The sequence below is a fragment of the Aphidius gifuensis genome, linkage group LG3, assembly GCF_014905175.1.
Source record: "Aphidius gifuensis isolate YNYX2018 linkage group LG3, ASM1490517v1, whole genome shotgun sequence".
NCBI lineage: Eukaryota > Metazoa > Arthropoda > Insecta > Hymenoptera > Braconidae > Aphidius > Aphidius gifuensis.
The window spans coordinates 18,211,466-18,234,086 of NC_057790.1; the positions used below are offsets into that span (position 1 = coordinate 18,211,466).

The 22,621-nt window shown below is 23.2% G+C and overlaps 2 protein-coding genes across 3 annotated transcripts in view; one reads left to right on the forward strand and one right to left on the reverse strand.

Annotated features, from left to right (window-relative positions):
- LOC122852387 overlaps window positions 1-22,621 on the forward strand; it is a 36,805-nt gene that overhangs the window by 5,941 nt on the left and 8,243 nt on the right. The window contains exons 1-3 of one of the 2 annotated variants that reach the window (XM_044152154.1): window positions 13,437-13,800; window positions 14,866-15,005; window positions 20,970-21,145. In XM_044152154.1, coding sequence (XP_044008089.1) covers window positions 14,867-15,005; window positions 20,970-21,145 — 315 coding nt within the window. In that variant the 5' untranslated portion in view covers window positions 13,437-13,800; window position 14,866. Of the gene's footprint in view, window positions 1-13,436; window positions 13,801-14,865; window positions 15,006-20,969; window positions 21,146-22,621 lie in introns of those variants that run through there. The other variant, XM_044152153.1, reaches the window with a different exon arrangement.
- On the reverse strand, window positions 6,353-7,199 carry LOC122852400. Its single transcript, XM_044152176.1, has 3 exons — window positions 6,990-7,199; window positions 6,763-6,919; window positions 6,353-6,596 (listed from the first exon to the last, which is right to left on the reverse strand). The coding sequence occupies exons 1-3, from the start codon at window positions 7,122-7,124 to the stop codon at window positions 6,442-6,444; spliced, it is 447 nt and encodes a 148-aa protein (XP_044008111.1). The 5' UTR covers window positions 7,125-7,199; the 3' UTR covers window positions 6,353-6,441.

A 22,621-nucleotide genomic window follows, 5' to 3' on the forward strand; every position in this document is an offset into this window, starting at 1 on the left:
AGTATGCCGAGTGCAGACGACCTCAACTACTATATACACATATTGTATATACATAAGAGCTAGTGCAGCTTTTGTACTCTCTCAACAAGAATGAGATTTAACGAAAAAAAAAAAAAAATGAAAATAAAAATTACAGTTGAATTGTAGAAAGCACATTTGATGTATATATATATTTAATCGTGATAAACTCTTAAGAAATGCATATAAAGAAACATGACTGCACTTGAAGCAAATTTTCCGGACAGGTCTTGGTCATTTTGTTTGCAATATATATGTTCAATTTATCCTGGAATTTTTTTCATTTAAAAATTAATTTTTTAATTATGTAAATTTATTGGGAATTTTTTTTTTTAAATGCAGATTATAAAAGCAGTATTTACAATGCATCAAATGACTTTGTAAAGTTTTTAATATTATTTTCCAATTGTTGATAATACAATTTACAAAGTAAAAAATTTCTTTATATCCTTGAAATAATTATTTTTCTTTTCTACTTAACTTGAGAGAAAAAAAAATGATATAATTAAATTACTTGCATATTTTTTAACTAATAAATTTAATGTCACAGTTGATGGTAATTTGTAATTTTTTTTTTTCATTTCAAAAGAAAAAAGTCAATAGTTAATTTAATTAAAAGGTTTTGTAGTAAATTTTTGTAGACTTTTTTTTTTTTGGCTCCGTGAAGTTGGCGCACAACTTCAACGTAGAAACTTCAAATAGGGCTTAAAAGAAGGCTCTGAATTTGTAGTATTTTGTAGTAAACAAATTAGAATTTGTAGTTCAAAAATAAAAGGTTAAAAAAAGGGTTAAAAGCAATTTTCTTCAAAAAATCGACTACGGACGTTGTATATAGGTCAAAAATTGTCGACTTAGTATTTTAAAATTGAATTAGAAGTTCAGCAATAGTTTTCCCGAAAAAATAATTTATTTATTAAGGTATTTATAAAACAAGTTTATTTTTCGTGAAAATTATCAAACTACAAATTATAATTTTTTCACTACAAATTGCAGTAAGTCTTTCTGCATTAAATAGTACATTGCTTTACTAGGGTGTAAGGCTGATGATACTCGCACGATTTTGAGGCAAAGCGAGGCGCATGCGCAGCGTTGCTGAGACATCAGATTCCACCGTTGAGGCAACGCTGTGCATGTGACGAGCAAAGCCTCAATATCGTAAGAGTCATCAGCATTACACCCGTGTAAAGCATACTATTTTTTGCCATAAGTACTTGAAAGAGACTACAAAATAATTAGACAATTTGATATTAATTACGATCAAGAAATACGTGGGACCGTAATGCGGGTCCAGGGGTAAACCCGGCTGTCCAGGGCGAGCAGCCCTGGTGGTCGAAGGCGGTTTCCCTTTTAGCCTCAGTGAAACCCCAAAATTAAAAAAAAACTAATATGATTAAAAAAAAATTAATATGATTTAAATGAACAAAATTAATATATTTTAAACAAAACAAAATTAATATGATTTAAATAAAACAAAATTAATATGATTCAAATAAACAAAATTGATATGATTTAAACAAAAGAAAATTAATATATCACAAAAATAAAATTAACATGAATACAAAAAATAAAATTGATATTTAATTGAACAATATTGCTTTGAATAAATAAGAATAACAAATAAATCAGATGGCCTTAAATAAAAAAAAAACATATTCCTAACATTTATAAAATATCTATCATATTTTGATATATCTCAACAATTTATTAAATGTTTTTTAAATCTATGTATGTTTTATATATTTGTATAAACCTTTTGATTTTTTGGCATAATAGTTTCATCCTTTTCACATATGACATTATCAATCACCATTAAAACAGTTTTTGCAATTTTATTTAATTTTTTTTTCTTAATATGATATATTTTAATTATTAATTTTGTTGAAATAAGATTGTATTTTGTTGTTAAACTGTCTCAAGCTGTCACTCCTATATTTAGACAGAATGTATAAGTTAAAGTTGCCAAGTTATGTTTTAGCTATGTTCAGCATGTTCAATGTCAGAGGGCTGCATTCAGTTTATAAAAAAAAAATCACACCGTCATACAATGTTTAGTTGTGTTGGTGGTTTCCCTATTTATTGTAATGAATGTGGTTTTCATTTTACGCATTATTTCAGTCAAAACAATGTGTAAAATGAAAAACTACACATTATTTTTATTAATGTGTATATTGAAAACTTTACACATGAAAATACGGGTGTAATGTAGTCTTTTTTAAGTACGAATGCCAAAAAAAATATTACAATTTCCATTATTGACAATAAACAAAAAAGTTATGCGATTTTTCATTATTATATCAAATTTTAAATGTTAATTAACTTTTTTAATTACTGATAATTTCAAATTCCACTATGATAGAATGGAAACCCAAAAAAAGCCCATAAAAATGGGCCTACCTTTTTTTAATTTGAACAATTATTGACAAAGTTTAAACTTAAGCAACACTGCATATAAAAAAATCTACAAAAGCCCAAAAACCGATATTACCACCCAAAAAAAGCCCAAAAAAGGCTAACATTCCAATTATAGCCTTTTTCATTTGTGCCCATGTTGGTGAGCTAGTTTTATAAAGGTTCGGCAATTAAAAATCGTTTTATCCTTTTTTCCTTTTTTGCAGAACCTCCACCGTCCATCAATTGGGCAACTAAAAATTGTTTTTTCCTTTTCTCCTTTTTTGCAGAACCTCCACCGTCCATCAATTGGGCAACTAAAAATTGTTTTTTCCTTTTCTCCTTTTTTGCAGAACCTCCACCGTCCATCAATTGGGCAACTAAAAATCGTTTTATCCTTTTTTGCAGAACCTCCACCGTCCATCAATTGGGCAACTAAAAATCGTTTTATCCTTTTCTCCTTTTTTGCAGAACCTCCACCGTCCATCAATTGGGCAACTGAAAATCGTTTTATCCTTTTCTCCTTTTTTGCACAACCTTCACCGTTCATCAATTGGGCAACTAAAAATCGTTTTATCCTTTTCTCCTTTTTTGCAGAACCTCCACCGTCCATCAATTGTGCAACTAAAAATCGTTTTATCCTTTTCTCCTTTTTTGCAGAACCTTCACCGTCCATCAATTGGGCAACTGAAAATCGTTTTATCCTTTTCTCCTTTTTTGCAGAACCTTCACCGTTCATCAATTCGGCAACTAAAAATTGTTTTTTCCTTTTCTCCTTTTTTGCAGAACCTCCACCGTCCATCAATTGTGCAACTAAAAATCGTTTAATCCTTTTTTCCTTTTTAAAAATAATTTATTTATCCTTTTTTCCTTTTTTCGGTTTGCATTAAAAAAATATTATATTTTTCATTTTTGACAATAAACGAAAAAGTTATGCAGCTTTTTATTATTATATCAGATAATAAATATTAATTAACTTTTTTATTTATTGATCAAAACCAAAATAAAAATGTCTATTTGATGCAGGGAGCCCTGCTGCAATTTGTAGTGATAAAATTATAATTTGCAATTGAACCTATCTTCCGGAAAAAAATTTTCTCCAGAAGATAGGTTTTTTTTTCTATTTTTTTCTTTACTCAAAAATGATTAAAAACGTATAACTATTTTTATTATTATCATAATATGATTCTATGATGTAAATTAGGTGCAGACATGGTTTTAGAAAATTGTAGTAAAAAAATTGGAATTTGTAGTTCAATAGTTTTCCCGGAAAATTAATATGTTTATTAAGGTATTTATAAGCAAGTTTATTTTTCTTGAAAACTATCAAACTACAAATTCTAATTTTTCTACTACAAATTGCAGCAGGTCTTCTTGCATTGAATAGACATTTTTTTTTTTATTTTAAACAATAAATAAAAAGGTTAATTAACAATTATTATCTGATATATTAATAAACAAATGCATAACTTTTTTCTTTATTGTCCAAAATGAAAATTGTAATATTTATTTAATGCAGAAAGACTTACTGCAATTTGTAGTGGAAAAATCATAATTTGTAGTTTGATAATTTTCACGAAAAATAAACTTGTTTTATAAATACCTTAATAAATAAATTATTTTTCCGGGAAAACTATTAAACTACAAATTCTAATTTTTTCACTACAAATTACTACAAATTCTGACAAAGATTTTTGACTTATATACAACGTCCGTAGTCGATTTTTTGAAGAAAATTGCTTTTAACCCTTTTTTTAACCCTTTATTTTTGAACTACAAATACTAATTTTTTTACTACAAAATACTACAAATTCAGAGCCTTCTTTTAAGCTCTATATGAAGTTTCTACGTTGAAGTTGTGCGCCAACTTCACGGAGCCTTTTTTTTTATATATATAACAAGGTCTCAATAGATCATATACGTGCTTATTATTTTTATTAAAAACAATTTAAAAAAAAAAAAAATGTTGAATCATTTGGGAATAAAGCCAGTATCATTGAATCCCCCCAAGCAACCAAGAAATTGCTTCTCGGTTATCCAAGTATCTTCTCAAATCATTAAATAATAAATGACAAAATAAATCTTCAATTATTTTTTAAAATAAATTATTTAATTTTTCAATTTTTATAAATGAAAAGTTCATTAAGTATTTAATAAATTATTCAACAATTTAAATTTAATTTATGACTAAAATTGAAAATAATGTTTTTTTTTTTTTTGTCGACTAAAATTATAAATAATTAAATGAATTCTTACGTGTCAGGGAAAATTAAAGTACGTGTATATTTTTATTTTTTTTTTATGAACAATATAAATTTGAGTTTGCAAAATAAGAAATAGCAAGAAAATTAAAATAAAAAAAAACATAAAAATGTACTGTGAAAGGGATAAAAAGGACAGAAGTGGAGTTTGTAACGCAAAAACTCTGTTTTTAGAACTTTTACAGAGTATAAAGTATAGTATACTTGAAAACTGAAGTTACAAGAGTCTATTTTTTTTTTTTTTTTCGTACAATTTAAGTTCAACATGAGAATCGAAAATAAAAAGTTTTTCATGGTTCACAGTGTATAGTTTTCATTTTGTTAAATTTTTATGATTTTTTTATTTTTTTTTTTATTACTTTATTTTCTATTAATAAGGGTGTTTATGATAATGAGTTAATAAAACTAAGACTCTTGAATATTTTTTTTTTCGGATTTCAAAAATAATATTGAAAAATTATTATAAATTGCTTTATTACAAAAATAAAAGTGTCATATAATCTTTGAAATATGATGACGAAAAAAAAAAAAAAAAAATAAGGAAAATCTTTATAAATGTTATAAAATTATGTTGATGATGATAATCATCATGTTCTGATTAAAAATAATAATAAGAAGAGAAAGAGAGTTGTTTATTCGTTAATAACATTTTACGTAAAATTGGTATATAGCCTTCGGCTAATGTTTTGAGGGTTGATATTTTGAGACCCTTATCGTCGTTGTACGTCACAATGTATTATATTGCTGTATACAAACCGGAGGGATATTTGAAAAATTTTTAAATTTACTTTTTACTGTTTATATTTATATACCTACCATGAGAAATAAGTGAGAAGAGACAGAAGGTTCATTAACTTTATATAAAAATATGTTAAAATTAAATTTTTTAATTTATTTATTAAATAGATAATTAATATAATTAAAGTTTATATTACTATTTATTAAACTTTATATAATAAATAAGAAAATAGCTTTTTACAGCTTACTTATTTATTTATTAATTTTCTTATTTATTTTTATTTATATATATATAAAAGATGATTTAATATAAATAATTATTTTTCATGTGGCTTTATCAATGTTTGTAGTGTGTTGATTGGATAATTGAATATTCGAATATACTCGTGGTGATACGAATTGAATTCGTGCGATACCAAATATTGATCGATCAGGTATATTGAAATTGCTTATCGTATTTTAGCCATTGGTGGATATAAAACCAATGTTGATACTTGTCTTAATAGTTATTAAATAATATCAATTTTTTTTTTTATTTGTTCAATCAATTTATATATAAATTAAATCAAAGCTGAAAAAAAAATCAAGTTATAATTATCATATGTTTTTTTTACTATCAATTAAAGAGATATAAAAGAAAAAAAATTAATTAAATTTTTAATAACGTATTTTGAGCTTTTTAAATTTATCAAAATTTTTCATAAATTTACTGTCAATTAAATAGCTAATAATTATACTAATAAATAATTAAAAGATTTTTATTATTTGCCATTTATAAGTTTGAATATAAAAATCTGGATTTAAATATTATTAAAATTAAATTCATTTGTGAAATTAAAAAAACCCAATTTCCATAAATTCACAGACGAATAATTTTTTTTTGAAATTAATTATTTGCATGTTTTTTTTTAAATTTATTTATAGTATTTATTTTGATGAATACATAATTACATATTTTTAATTATTCATCATTCCTGTTTTTTTTTCTGATTTATTTATATATATTTATTTTTGACGTGTCTTTTTGTGGCACATGTCAATGTGCTGCAATGACCAATGTGAGAGTCGATTTACTCTTGGGAATGACACGCAAGTTAAATCTGCTTGCAGAACTACCCAATGTTTTTTGTTCATCACAAGCAACTGCATAACTACCAGCTTCATTCTGCACATTCATGTAGTGGATTATCCCTTGAAAAAAAAAAAATAAATAAAAGTCCCATGAATTTTTTATAAATAACATAAAAAAGTACTTGAGTATAAAAATAATATTATAAAAAGTAATATTAACTCATTTTTTATTATTCTATTTAGTTTTTGTGTAAATAGCCAAAAGTAAAAAACTGAATATTATTACCGTTATTAACACTGAGTGTCATTGAAGTACGGTAAACATCATCTGTTGGATTTGAAACATCAATTGTACGACGAAAAACAGTTTCTTGTGATTTATGTTCACCAATTTTTAAATCACCAATAAAGTTCTGGCCTTTATCGTCTTCCAATTTTTTAAACTTTAAAAAAATAAAATTGACATATATATATTCTTTATTAACACAATATAATAATGATAAATATAATTACCAAACTTTTGTCTTGAACAACGTCATCTGGACCAAATCGTATATCAGCATTTTCAAGCACTCTAATGTCAATTGTAGCAGCAAGTGTTGCTAAACAACCAAAAATTAAATATAAAAATGTACTAAAGTTTGCCATTTTAATGAAACTTGTCAATGATAACTGACAATGAGTGACATCAAGTTTTTATATTTATAACAATGTGAAAGTCAACTCTCTGTGATGTCTTTATCAGTAAATTTTTTATACTTTTTTTTTTTTTTTTTTTTTATCCTTTATTTGAAAAATAAAAAAAACAAACTTTATATATAATACTCTTATCATTTTCTTATCACCCTCATGATACTTGGACACAGCTTGAATACAAAATATATAATGTGTTATTTTGTGATATACTTCACCCTTGTCATTTGTAGAAATAAATAACAAGTGTATGATGACATACTTTACGCTCTGTTTCGATTTCATTACTTTTTCAAATCACGTACATTTATACAAATGCGGGACAATGGGGGTATTTCCTTGTATAATATACTTAACAATTAATATATTTTTCAATATTTATAATAATAGATAATCTATGTATTTATACATTTATTTTATTTAAATTAAATTACGATAAATCACAAGTGTTTATGCTTTTTTACTATTTTTTTTTTCTTTCTTTCTTTCTGTTTATAATTTACGTAAAGTTTTTTGATTTACTGAGAAAATACAAGGATGTATTAATTTTTTAAATAAATTTATTAAAAAGAAATTAATGATAATTTATATAAAATTTAATTTATAAATTTATTTCAAAGGAAATTATTACAAAAAAGTGTTGTAATAAAATTTCTATCAATTGTTTGCGTTTTATTTGAAATTAATTTATATAGTTTATGTTTTGAATAGAATTATTTTTTCTATATAGAAAAATAAAAACTCTAGTAAAACGTAATATAATATTCAAACTTGTATTATTCTTTTTTTTCTTTTTTTTTTTTCGATTTAAATTGTTACATTGTAGACAGAATAAAAATACTGGTTATAGTTATGTTCAAATAAAAAAAAAGATTGTACGATAGAAATATCTTTAAAAGTTCCGGTAGCATATATTGTTTCAAGAATTGCCTGGGGTAGAAATTGTCAAAGAAAAAAAAATAAAATAAAAATATATATATTCACAAAGTATATCAACTAAAAAATCTCCTAAAGGTAAATTTAAAATTTCTTCAAAACTAATTTTATTCTCTTCAGTGTAATTTTTTCTATAAAAAAAAAAAAACAACACTGTTTTCTTTATTATTATATTTGACGTAAAATTTTTTTGATTTAAATTTAGCATTTTTGATTTATTGCGGGAAAGTACAGAAATATTTGGTTTTGTTATTATGAAATTGTAGTCTGCATATTTGTGTAATGCCAAATTACATTTCTGAATTTATTTTGGTATTAAATATTGCTCTGGTAAATTCAATCTTTTTTAATTACATATTTTTTAAATAATAAATAATTTGCAGAATAAAAAATTTTATATTGCTATATAGATTAATTTTTTTTTTTTATTGATAAAAAAATTAGAAAAACAACTGGAGAAGAAATAATCTTAATGAGCTTATTTTCGTTATGAGGATAATTATTATCTGTATAAATATTTTCGTATAAAGTTTTCTGTATGTGCATTAACACATTAACTACAGATTGGAATAATAAAGTTTTATTGGCATTTATATATATAAAATCTTGAAAAAACTTAGTTGAAAGCTTTCATTAACACAGTTTTGAAATAACAATAATGTTGAAAACTAATTTTCATTATTTAAATGAATTGAAAAAGTATTTATTTTATTTTTTGATGGTAACATGAAAATTATTGTAAGCAAAAGTTTTTTCTTAATCATTAAAAATTAACAATCAGTGTCGTAAATCAACGTCAATTTGTTTTTAAATTATAAATTTTTTAAGTGTTTAAAATTGGAACAAAAAAAAAATCATTATTAAGATATTTTGATCATTCTAATAACAAAAAAGATAAAATAAAAGTTTACATTTTCTTTTGGGTTGAAAAATTACAAACGTATTGTTTTTTTCACCCTTCAAGATGTGAATCTAAGGGATGAAAATTATTCATGTTGATTATAACACGATGTATTTAATAAAAATGTTTTATTCTAAATTATTTGTGATGAAATTTATTAAATGACAAAATTATTTCATCATCTACTTAAAAAATAAATGACCTCTTTTTAACAAAACCAACTCATCAAAGTCAATTTTTTAAAAAAGTTGACAAAGAGTTTTATTCAATTTTTTTGATAGAAGATTTTTTTTTGAAACTCATTTTCGTACCAATGAGATGAAAAAAAAACCAAGTGTTTTCTTATATACGAGATTATTATTGAAAAAAAAAAAAAAAAAAAAGTTACTAAAAGAGCAGATTTAACGAGTCATCATTATCGTAAAGCTTAACAAAACTTCCATACGGATCATCAACGAAAATTAAAAAAAAATTTACACTAAAGCTTTCAGCCTCTTTTCATATATACAAGAACAAAAAGTGTTTTTTTTTTTTATTTTTTAATAATATAAAAACTAGGGGCGCGCAACAGTTGCGTGGGTGAATGCGCATTTGATCAGAAAGATGTGGGTGGTTTATGTTAAGGGGTTGGTATGTGAAAAAAAAAGGTGGGAGACTACAGAGATGATCGAAGCCACATTTCAACGTGCCTCAGTTCTTTACTAGAAGTGTTATCACACGCGTCTTTACAGTTACATCTTATAATTGTGCATATAAATAATAATTTTTGCAAAAATATTTAAAATAAATATCAACTAGAGTTGGTAAAATAAAAATAACAATCAATTTATTTTAATTATTCAACAGTCCATTTAGAAAAATATTCATTATTTTAATTGATAGAAAAAAAATAGGATTTATTTAGTAAAATTGAACCTTTTTTTTTTGTCATCTAATTAACTAATTAAATCGATAAACAGAATATTTAATAAAATTTACAATTCAAAAGATTTTCTGTTTAAACATGCAGGGGGTGTGTTGTTAGTACAAAAAATTCTTTGAACATATATGCATAAAGCATACGTCAAAAAGTGAACATGAATAGCTAAGTTTTCTGGTTAAAAGGAACTGAAATATATAATGCAAAACGCGTTTATTAAATCGTATAGTCTCTATTTAACGTGTACATCACGTAAAACAAGTGAAAAAAAAAAATTACACAAAAAATTCCCTTGAGAGATTCTTTTCATCAAAAAAAAAAAATATAAAAACTAATTAATTAAATTTAAGAAAAAATATAAACAACAATATCGTTTTACTTTTTAATTTATGACAAACAATTATCAGTATTAAGTTAATTTTTTTTTTTTTTTTTTTCATTTATAATCTGCATATATATTTTATTTTTTAGTCTTCTTTTAATTATATATATTTTATCTCACTGTATAATTATTACGATGATATAATAAATACTCTTGACAATTTCAAGTATTTATAAAAACAACGTAAACATTCATTGTGTTTATGAATGTGTGGGTATTTTTTAATCTCGAAGGATGTGATGAAAAATAAAAAAAAAAAAAAATATATATAAAAACGAGGGCTTAGCTCGAAAAGAGTGACGTTTACGTTTTCCATTCCTGAGCTTTTTTTTAACCCCTTTTTTTTATACATATAGGTATATAACAAAAGGAAGGAAAAAAAATTAAATATATATATACTTTTCTTTCGCCATCAATCGCTTTGGGATTTTTTTTTTTTTTTTATTCTTCAGTTGAAATTTATAATAAAAATAAATCGAAACAATAGTAATCGATAAACTTCGATTTCCAGTTATGTTCATTTTCTATTTATTCAATTTACTTGATTTTTTTTATTTTTAATTACAAAGATTATTAAAATTTCTATTGTTGATTTGTAATAGCTATATACGTAAATGTTCCATAATAAATTCATTACACACAAAATGTGTGTGTGTGTGTGTGTGTGTGTGTGTGTGTAAGATTTTTTTTTTTTTTTCCTTATATAGTAATGGAACTATGGAAGTTGAAAACTTTAATCAAGGCAATGGTTCATGTATGAATGAATATACCTACACATTTACTAAAACTGGATATGTTTTGAGTCACACGAATATCAAGTTTCACATGATATCGAGGTAACTCAGATTATCGATATCCCAATAAACTATCCAAAACTATTATCTTCCTTGTGTTGGATAAAGTCTGGGACGTTTCGCAAAATTTTATCTCTATATAAATCGTCTCTCTCTCTCTCTTTCTCTGTTTATCGTAAAATACATATAATTGAAATTTCTTCTCTATGGTTATTTATTATCCACCCCTTTTCAAGCTAGATATTAATTATCAAAACCCATCGTATTTTGATAATAGTACTATTTAATTTGTAAAATTAAATTCGATTCATTCAGTCAACAAAATTCTGAACAATTATGTTCAGTTAAACCACCAACACATTTTTCAAATTTATATGTGGTTGACAAGAAAATTTATTATCACAATTAATCAAAAATATTTAATTAATATTTGTTTTGATAATTAATTATTATCATTGAAGTATTTTCCAGTAAAATATAATTGTTAAAAAATGTTTATTAATTTACTTTTTATATTTTTTATTTAATAAATATTTAATTAAATTTATTGGAAAAGTTTTGATGGTTGTGAGTCACAAATCAATCACAGCTATTGCTATTTAACTGAAATTTTTTTTTTCACTTAAAACTGTTGATTCTAATAAAAACTATCTCAATCACACATGGTTCTCTTGTTTTTTATCCAATAAATTTAAAATAAATAAAAAATATATACCAATCGTCAAATGAAGACTAAAAATTGTGAAAAGAAAGCTAAAAGACGATAAAAAAAAAAGTTGTATAGATTGACTGAACTAAAGAAAACACGAGATAAGTTTCATTTTCAATTGACGAAGAAGAAAAACCATTGTCACCAACATTGAACAAATTTAAACCGCAACTTGGTGACGTTCCACCTGATCTCACATTACTTTAAAATAAAATACAACTGTTGTTTAGATTGTTGTGAAATTGAAAAGAAATAAGAAAAAAAAAATAAATAGAAAAAAAATGAAAAATACCATTGAGTTGACTTTAACTGATCTCGTAAAATTTATTTATTTATTTTTTTTTTCTTGAACGTTATAAATAGTTTTGAAGCTTACGACTATTTAAAAAAAAAAAAAGAATTTTCTAAATATGACTTTTAATTAAATTAGTCAATTGAGAAAATTAATTAATTAGTTTTTAAATAAAATACATTTTGTTTCATTTTTTATTTCCATTGAAAATTGATTTTAAAATTATATCAACGTATGTATGATGAGAAAGAAACTGATATTCAGATTTCAGTAATCAGTAACACATGTTCTATAAATATCACTTTCATCAAATTAATCAATTTCGATAATTTATGCGTAAGTTTGATCATCCAAACAACCTCCTTAATTTCCACGTGCATATATTCTTTACAATTACATTAGTCTCATTTATATGCAAATTGTGTTTTCCGTTGAATGTCGAAAAATAATATAAAAATAAAAAAAAATTAAATTCAATGGAAATTCATTATTATGCAATTTTCTTTTTTTTTCATTGTATTATCTATTCAGACTATTTATTTTTAATGACATTCCTTTAAAAAAAAAATCAAAATTTTCTTTAAAAAATTTTACAGCAAATTTAATTTCTAAAAAAATAAATAAAAATTATTAAAATATTTTCACATATATATATTCCTCCTCATACACACTTAAATGAAGACAAAAATATATATTTTTATTATTATTATTATTAAAATAAATTATATACCTATTAAAATTTAATTATTTAAAAAAAAAAATACAAAAATAAACTTGAGACAGTAATTAAAATATCAAATGAAAAAATAAAAATTTAATGAAAACTAAATATATAAATTATTAATTATTATTGATAGTATATCTTTGAAGTATATTTATTAATAATAAATAAATATAAAAATATATTTATATATATTATTGATTATTAAAAGGGTGAATAAAACTTGTATGAATGAATTTTATTTTAATGAAAAGTGGGTTGATCGTTTATTGTGTAAATGAGACTGTCAAACATTGAGCTTTCAAGCTCAACCACATTGTAAACAAATCGTTTTCATTTTACCCTCATTTATTCACTCTTTTCTTTTTATCATATCAACATAAATAAATATACATTCAAAAATTCATATTACACACGCAATAGTTTACAAAATCCTTGAATAAACTAAATGTTTTTAGATATATATAAATGAAAATTATTAAACCAGCTTTATTTATATTTATTTATATTTTAATAATTGAAAAAATATTTTAAATAAATAAAAAAAGTAATTGTTTTCTTTTTTATATTTTTAAAAAATATATACATTTATAAAATTGAATAAATAAAATAGTTATTTATATAAACTTTATATATTTGATTGAAATAAAAAATTGGATATAGAAATAAATAAATAAATGTTATTGACAAGTGAATATTTGATTGACAATGATATAAAAATATTTTGATAAAATAATTTATTAAGTGAAGTGTAATAATGTATATAAGTGAATGAAGTTAAAAATTGACAATGCAGTTAATGACACTAAATTCACTTTTAATGTTTGATATTGTATTTTTATTTTTTTTATTTCTCGTTGGTGTTTCATGTTTGGTATATTATTTACCAGCATCACGAACAAATCCAATAGCACCATATGAAATTATTAATTCTCGAGTGCCACCAAGGCCTGATTCACCAGTCGATGATGTCTGAGGTTTGTTATTTCAAAAGCTTTCATTATATAACCAAAAAAAAAACAAAAATAATATTAATTAATAAATAAAAATTCAATATTAAATTATTATTTTTTTTATTTTACAATGAAAAGTTAAGCCTTGAATAAATTGATAGTGAAAAATTAAATATTTAGTTATTTAAAATATATTCTTTTTTTACATTTCTATAAAATTTTTCTTGATATTAAAAATGCAATAATGTTTCGACGTTAAAAATTAATATATAATCTCATTCAGGAAATTATTATTATTTCTCAGTCAGTTTATTTTCATAGTTAGTGTATAAAAAAAAAAAAAAAATGAGACGATTAGAGGAAGGATACTGAAAATTAAATGGCTGATTGAAGTCTAAAAATAGGATGATCGAGGACCAGCCCTGATGGAAGATTATATATATGTATATAAAACATGAAAATGGAAATGAGAAACTTGATAATTCCATTATAGGTTGCGTCACTGAAAACATGTCCATTTGAAGTGAATCAAGTGACTCGTTTTCCTGCATCCAAACTCATTGATGATGACTACTACTATTTTATCCTTTTGGCATTTTGTAATGTAATTCAGTTTTCAATTGGTCGGTAGAAAGAGTAGGCGGAAGGCAAAGTGATTTATCACGTTTACTTAATTCTCATTGAGAAAATTCAGCCAATCTCATTTAAAAAAAAATATATATATATTTTATGTGATGAGTTAAATCCAAACGACATTTTTCAATAATTTTTTTTTTTATCTATTCATTTTAATGATGTGTTTTTTTTTTTTTTTTTTAATTTAAAAAGCGTTATTACTTTACTTGTCAATAAAAAAAAGTTATAGAGATAATTTTTTGCTTTTTTATTATATGAATAGGCACTGATAATTCTTCAATTATTTTATGAAATAAAAAAACTGAAAAAATTAACTTATCTTTGTCCTTGTTAAGCTGGTGAATAATTTCAATTCAAAATTTTAATATTAAAAATACCAGAGTTTAAAAAATTTTTGTAATATAAATTTTACAAATTTTATCGATACTTTTATTATTTTTTTTTTTGTTACAGAATGCCATCAGAAGTGAACATCACACTTCCGGTGGTTGCTGGCGATGTTTTGGCCCTGAGGGGAGCTGGTCTAGCAGCACCAGAAACTTGGGCTCTACTTTGTCAAGCTGCCCAGGCCCTCCAGGATTTGTTTCTATCAAGTAAGACCATTAAAATAATAAAATATCATCTATAAAAATACCTTTTTTTTTTTTATATCTATAAATTTAAACAACAAGTAATACAAATAACGATATTTTTTTTCTTTTTTTTTTTATTAAAAAATGTCAATAAGAAACCAGTAAATAAATCAGTCGATGATCTTGTTTGAAAAAAAAAAAAAAAAAAACAGTCCCACAAAGCTTTTTCATGATCCCCATAAACCAACTATAGCATGACACCCTAATTCATATATTATTTTATTCATTTATTTATTTATTTATTCTATTTTATATTTTCAATTTACGGACAACAACTACGTCATACAAGTTTCAATACAAAAATATATATAGTACTAAAATTGTATCACCCAGTAGTCATCCATCAATTTTTCCAAAGCCTCAGAAAACTTTTCACACAGCACATAATTTTCTTTTTTTTATAAACCAAAGAAGGGAGAATAAAAAAGAACATAAAAATCCATTTCCATATAGTAAAAAAGAATAAAAGAAAAAAATATTAAATATATAATCAAAAAATAAATAAAAAAAAAAAAAGATTGAAGACATAGTTCGTTATAAATACGTGGAGTAATTTTGAATAATATAGTTGCCTCAACTGGTCAATTTAGTGTCATCACTTATCCATCAATTTAAGTGATTTATTATACAGTATATTTTTTTTTTTTATTTAAATTAATTCTCATTGAAATTTAGAGCTTTTTAAATATTAATTTAAATTATTTATTCAATGTAAGTTAATAATTGTTAATAGTTTTTTTTCTTTTTCGATAAAAAAAAAAAAAAAAAAAAAACCTCTTTATGCACGGAAATATTTTAAAGAATAATTTCCGAAGTAATCTCCGGATTTTTTTCTGTAAATTTTTTACGTTTAAATAAATTCCTTTGGATATGTTTTTTTTTTTTTTTTTTTTTGTAATTGAAATAAAATTTTTTTAGTTTTAATAATTTAGGATTTTAGGATTTTTAAAATAGTTATTTATGTTGAATTATTTATAAATAATTTAGCCAATAAATGGACATTATTAAATTAAAAAAAAAAAAGCTTATTTTAATTTATAATTAAAAATTGATTTAATGCAAAGAATTTATGAGTTATTTTGCTTAAAGCATTGATGTTTAATGCCATGATTGAAATCACGAACCGATGAGAGGAATATAGTATAGTTATAGCCAGAGGCATGTGTACATGACACTATGTTTTGGTCCTTTACATTCCATGTGGCACAGTAATACGTGTTTCTGTTGTCTCTCACTATATGCTTCATCTCATTCTTCTTCATCCAGGACATTTACTAACATATGAATTACTGATGCACATAGATTGCCATATAACTCAAACCAATAATATCAAGAGTTAATAGCCAAATTATTGACAAATTATATATAAATAATTTTAAAATCATGTTGACATAGCTATTTAACTATTTCAAATATTATTAAATATATTTTCATAGCATAACTTTGGTAATTGAAAAAACAAAAAAAAAAACGAAATAATCATCATATATATTGATTAAAAAATAGAGTAGAGATAATAATTTTTGTTATTTATTTTTAAAGCTTATATAAAAAAAAAAAATTATTTAGTTTAGTTGTTATATAAAATGCTTTTTTTCTTTTAGAAAATCTATATCGTATATATGTTTTTATGGAGAAAATGGTTGTATAAAGATTCTCATATAAAAAAAAAATATATTGAAATGTTTTCTGTTATCGGGGATTTCGTAAAATCCTCGATGATATTGACTTGAAATGGAACAAATAGCCATCTATATTCTCTAACACACAGCCATCTCCCCATATATTTACACACATATTACTATATACTATACTCATAAAGTGCAATCAGTGTCATAGTTTTGATCTCTCATGACTGGGTATAGGCTTGTAAATATCCTCGAGAATATCCTCAAGCGATTTTGTTAGGTGGTTATTCTAACATATGAGATTTACTTGTCCTCAAAACACTAAATTTAACATTCAAACTTCTTGCCTATAATTAAAACGAAAAAAAAAAAAAATTAAACACACTACTAAGATTGTATATTGAAACTTTAATACACACATTTAGTTTCTTGTTTTGAAATTTAAATTGCTTTATTTATATACACATCTGGAAACTAGTGATTATGTTGTTGCTTTTGTCATATGAAATCCTTCCTTTACTTAGAAGGATTACTTGATGAATAATATTAAATAATATATATACATATATATTTGTAAATATAATCATCATCATGGCAATGCAATTTTAACGCATGACAATTGGCTGACTATTTTTAATATTATTATATTTTTTTTTTTTTGGACAATTGAAATTTATTATTTTCATTAAAAAAAAGCACAATCATCTTAATATATATTATTTATTGATTTTAATTAAATTTCAGAATTATTAATTTATTATATTAATGATTTTGGGGTAATAATAAATGTATAGCGTGATCAGTTGGTATTTTTCAATATTGATATATGTAATTTAGATTTCCTTTTCTAAATAATTCTAAAAATAATTAATTTTTTATCTTAAAAATTAATCAAGTTAGGAATTAATGAAATAAAAAGCTTTTAAATTTTGAAGCTTATTTAATTGTATTTTAATTTTATATATGATTTTTACAAGTACATTTAATTTATCAAGTAGAATAAGTCAAGATTACATCAGACAAACTTGATAACAAATAATATAAAATTTAGCTATATATTCAAGTTTTATTATTACATAAAAATAAGTATGCATTAAGAGTCCTAAAATCATTCAATGATATATAGTTGTTAAATATCTTGATTGAATGATTTTAATTATATAATTTTATCATCTTAGAATTACAAGATAACGCACTTATAAAATTTTTGTCGTAAAAAAAAAAAAAAAAACCGCTATTCAGTTAGCAGTAACTACATAACTAAACCGACAATTTATATATTATTAACGATATTTTAATCGCTTCACTATATATTTTACCCCACAATTTTTTATGACATCCCTAAAACAATTTCATAGTCAACGCACAAGCTCAATAAAAAAAATAATTACAAAACAAAATAATGAAAAATAAAAAAAACCTATTTTCAGTAAAAAAAAATTACAGAGAAACAAGTAAAGCATGAAATATGTCAATTTTATTCATATCAATTTTTAATCGTTGTATGAAATATTTTTTTTCTAATAATTTCCTTTTTTTATTATTGTTATTACTTTTTTTTTTTTATTTATTCATTTTATTTATACATATTTTTATCTATAAAAAAAAATGTGAATTGTTCGGTGAATGTCAGATATACATAGAACATATAATTGTTCTGTCAAATAATCTCTGTAGTTTTCAATATTTCACACATCTATGAATTGAAAAGATGACGTATATGTCTCTATTTGATAGATATATGTATTTTTGAGTACGTACATCCTGAAAATGTTGATAATATGGTTGGGAAAGCGCAGGCGGTTGACAACTCATGGGGCCATTCACTCTTAAAGAGAATATATCTCTATATTTTTATCGTAAATTAAATTTTGATATTTATTAATTTATCTATCATTTTATACATATATCAGCGTTAACCAAATTAATTTATGTTATATACAAATGATAATATAAATTAATATATATATATCAAATGAAATCCTGTGGAATAATTTAATTTGTTTCGATGTTTATCAACATCATCATCATCTTGTGTTTGTTTGCTAATTGGAGGTTGAAAATTCTTACACTTTTATGTATAAATACAAAAACTTATTCTTGTATTTTTTATTTTTATATCTTGCACAATTTTAGTAAAAAACACAATGTCTATTATCTACAGGTCAATGAACTTTGTTTGTTCACCAATTAAATTACATGAATATTAAATAAATAAGTCTTAATCTTTTAAAGTTGAATAGAACAATGGAAAATTAAGTTATTTATATTATAAACAGGGTAATAAATAATAATTATAAAAAAAAAAAAAAAAAAGTAAGAGAATTCAAATATAGGGGTTAATCTTTTATTTTTGAGCATAAAAAAAAACTTATTAAATTAATTAATTATTTAATAAATGAAAAATAAAACAAAAGACAAAATTCTTGAAAAAAAAACGAACCTATTCATAAATTTAATATTGTTAAAAAAATTTCATTAGATTAAAAAATTAAATATATGAGAAAAATTTAAAATAAAAATTAGATATATATTTTTAAAAAAATTTACAAAAGACAACATTTTTATGTTTTCGGGTGGAAGGTTATGTAAATTGATGTCATTCACTGTGGAATTTAAGTTATTTTAACTCGTTGAAGCTGAGCAAGAAAATATTTTTACCCATAAAATATTTTCAGGCTCTCATCTCATATTTTATACAGTATTAAATTCAGTGAAAATGGGGTTATATGTTAGTGTTGTTATTGTTAAAAGACACATACAAATATAATTATGCAATAACATGATTTTTTGCTTACATAATATATATTAAAAAAAACGTATTTTATAAACAATAATTTAAGTTTATATGATAAATAAACTACAAGTCTCATTCCATCAATTTTATGGTTCCTATATATTTTTTTTTTTTCTTACTTTAATTTTTTTTTTTTTTTGCTATATATAAAACGATGTTATATATATTCCAGATATTTATATGAGAATATGAAGGGTCGTTTATGATACCATCAGAGACAAAATAAAATATCGATGAGGAAAAATAATATGGCTGTTGTTACGACTGTAATTTTTCTTTTATGTTTATATATTTTTTTTTATTTTTGTTTCAAATATATTTATATTTTATTATATATTTGTGATTGATAAATTTTTTTATATACATTTTAAAATTATTATCGTATTTTTTATATTTTTTTTTATCAATAGAAAATTTTTATATTTTATATTTTTTGAGGGATTACAACAATTGTCATTTTTTACATTTAGTAAATTTGTTGTTACAGTAATAACATGAAAATTCTAATGCTGCAATTGTTGACATGTTTAAGTCATTCGAGTGTAAATGTACATAACATGATAAACATAGAACCGTCAAACCACAACTACGACTAGACATATTAAACTCTCAAGCTTTAGTTGTTGGTTTGCAGGCGAGATAGTGTACATCACTTTTCTTTTTTTTTTTCGATCTTGATTTTTTTTTTTTTTTGTGGTATTATTAACACTGTAATAGTCTTTCAAATAAACCACAAATGACCCTACTATATTGTGCTTTGATAAAAAAAAAAGCTCATTACAATTTCATTGAAAAATTTTATAAAAAAAAACTTTTATAAAAGTACATGGGTTTTTAATAAAAGAACAATTTATTATTCATTTTTTCAACTACAAAAATCCATTAATAAATAAATGAATGAAAATCATAAATATAATTAATCAAAATAAAATTATTATAAAAAAATCATACTGACAATCATAAGTGTTATATTACATTTCTGAAATTTCAACTGGCATAAATAGGTCATATGATGATGAATAAAAACTTGATGGTTTTTGCCATTAATTAGTGTCAACCAGTATTGTTGATTAAATTTCATCGTTGCAATTGGGGAATACATTGAAACATATTTCATCTAGTAACCATATATATTTCATACAGCATACATATAAATTGATAAATATTTTATTTATCAACTTTTTTTTATTGTTTAATATTATAGTAAAATTATTTAATTGTTTTTTTTTTTTTTGTTAAATGTTGAGTAGTTAATGCTGACTATACACAAACTACTTGACCTCTTACTTGCCTGATGGCAAATTAAATGCAGAGCTTTAAAATTCAGACTGCCTAACACTAATTTAAAAGTTTTTTATTTCACTCACATGTATACACATATTTTGATATAACTTAAACAATTTTATACAGCTTAAATTTTAATAAAAAAATTTTATTAAAATTAAATTTTATAATATTATTTTTTTTGTATTTTTATTAATTTTATTTATTTAATTATAGATGGAGGTGTTGTGGGAGGAGGATCACATGCTGGACCAGTAGTTACACCACATACAATTGAATTGACATCAAGGGGTAGAGTGATGCTTCAACTTGCACCACCAGAAACAGCAAGGGCATATTTACCCCCTGAATACAGACCTGGTCGTTTATATTCAGACACAGATTCAGAAAAGGTAATTAAAAAAATTTAAAATAAAGGAAATATTATTTCGAAAAATAACATTGAAATTATTATGATAATTTTATTTTTCGAAATGATTAATGATTGTCGAGTGTACGTGTAAATAAATGAGTGGAAAAAAAAAAAAATTAAATCTAATGGAATATAAAAATGTACGCGTCATTGTAAAACAAGGGTTCTTGAAAATATTACACCACTTTATTTTTTTTTTTTTGATAAAAAAATTATAAGTTGAAAGTCCAGTTTTTTTCGTCACTTACCTTTGATATTTTCTTTATCAAAAGTGCACTTTTTAAAATTGTTTAAAAAATATCTTCTATTTTTTTTTTTTTTCAATGTTTTTCATGTAGTTTTTTATTTTATTTATTTTTAAGATTTTATATTTGAGATCTAGTGCATTTAACAATCAAGTTCACTATACACATTTAATGTTGACTGTTATTTATTTGTTTGCTTTTTTTTTCGTCTGATTTTTCGAGATATAAGTATATTTTTTGAGGTGTTATATATGAAAAAAAATGAACAAGGGGATAAAAAAATATAACAGGGGTAGATTTTTAGTGGTTGGATATGGTACATATGGTTGAAAAGCACTCGGAAAAGGAAGTATACGAATTCTTTAATACTGGTGAGGTCATAAAACGTCTAGCCATTGGAGATTAAATTTTTTTTTTCAACTTGTCGAGAGAAAAATCTTTGTTGGGTGTGTGTATACATCAGCAGAATATCATCAAGCTAAAATGAAAAAAAAAAAAAACTACTGCAATATGAAAAAAATAGAAAATAAATGATTATTTTTTTTTTTTTTTTTTTGATAAAAGAAATAAATTATATTTTTTAAATTAAAAAATTTATATGTGTGTTGGGATAGTTGAAAGTTTGAAAATTGTTAAAAATATATTATTAATTATTTTGTTAATTTGTTATTGAGAGTTTAGCCAAGTTAATATTTGGCATAACGTGTCTGGTTGATGAGCATCCCAAGGGAAATCGTTGGCATTTCTGTACCGTTCCATTTTCCCTACTCTCCATATTGCCATCAGCTTCTCAAGCTTTGTTGGTTTGCCCATGCTTGATGCATCAAACTATATAACCTCAACGAATTCCTTAATACGAATCCCAAGCTTATTCCTGACATGCCAAGACGTTCTTAGGAATTCTCTTGGTATTTATTTTATTTCTTTTCATGTTTTACTATTTCAAATTTATATCATTTACTTTTTTTCTTTTATTTTATTTTGTCACTTATCTTTTTAAGTGTGTATATATATATATTGAAAAAAAAAAAAAAAAAAAGTACTTGGTACTACTAATTTTTTTTCTGCATTCCCTCAGAGAATACATGTCAACGTAAAAATGTCAGCTTGCAATTTATAAATGTCAGTTTGATAAATTTTATTTTTCAACAAAAAATGGCATTGATGACCATCATAATTTGAAGACGATTTGAAAAAATAAAATAGTATTT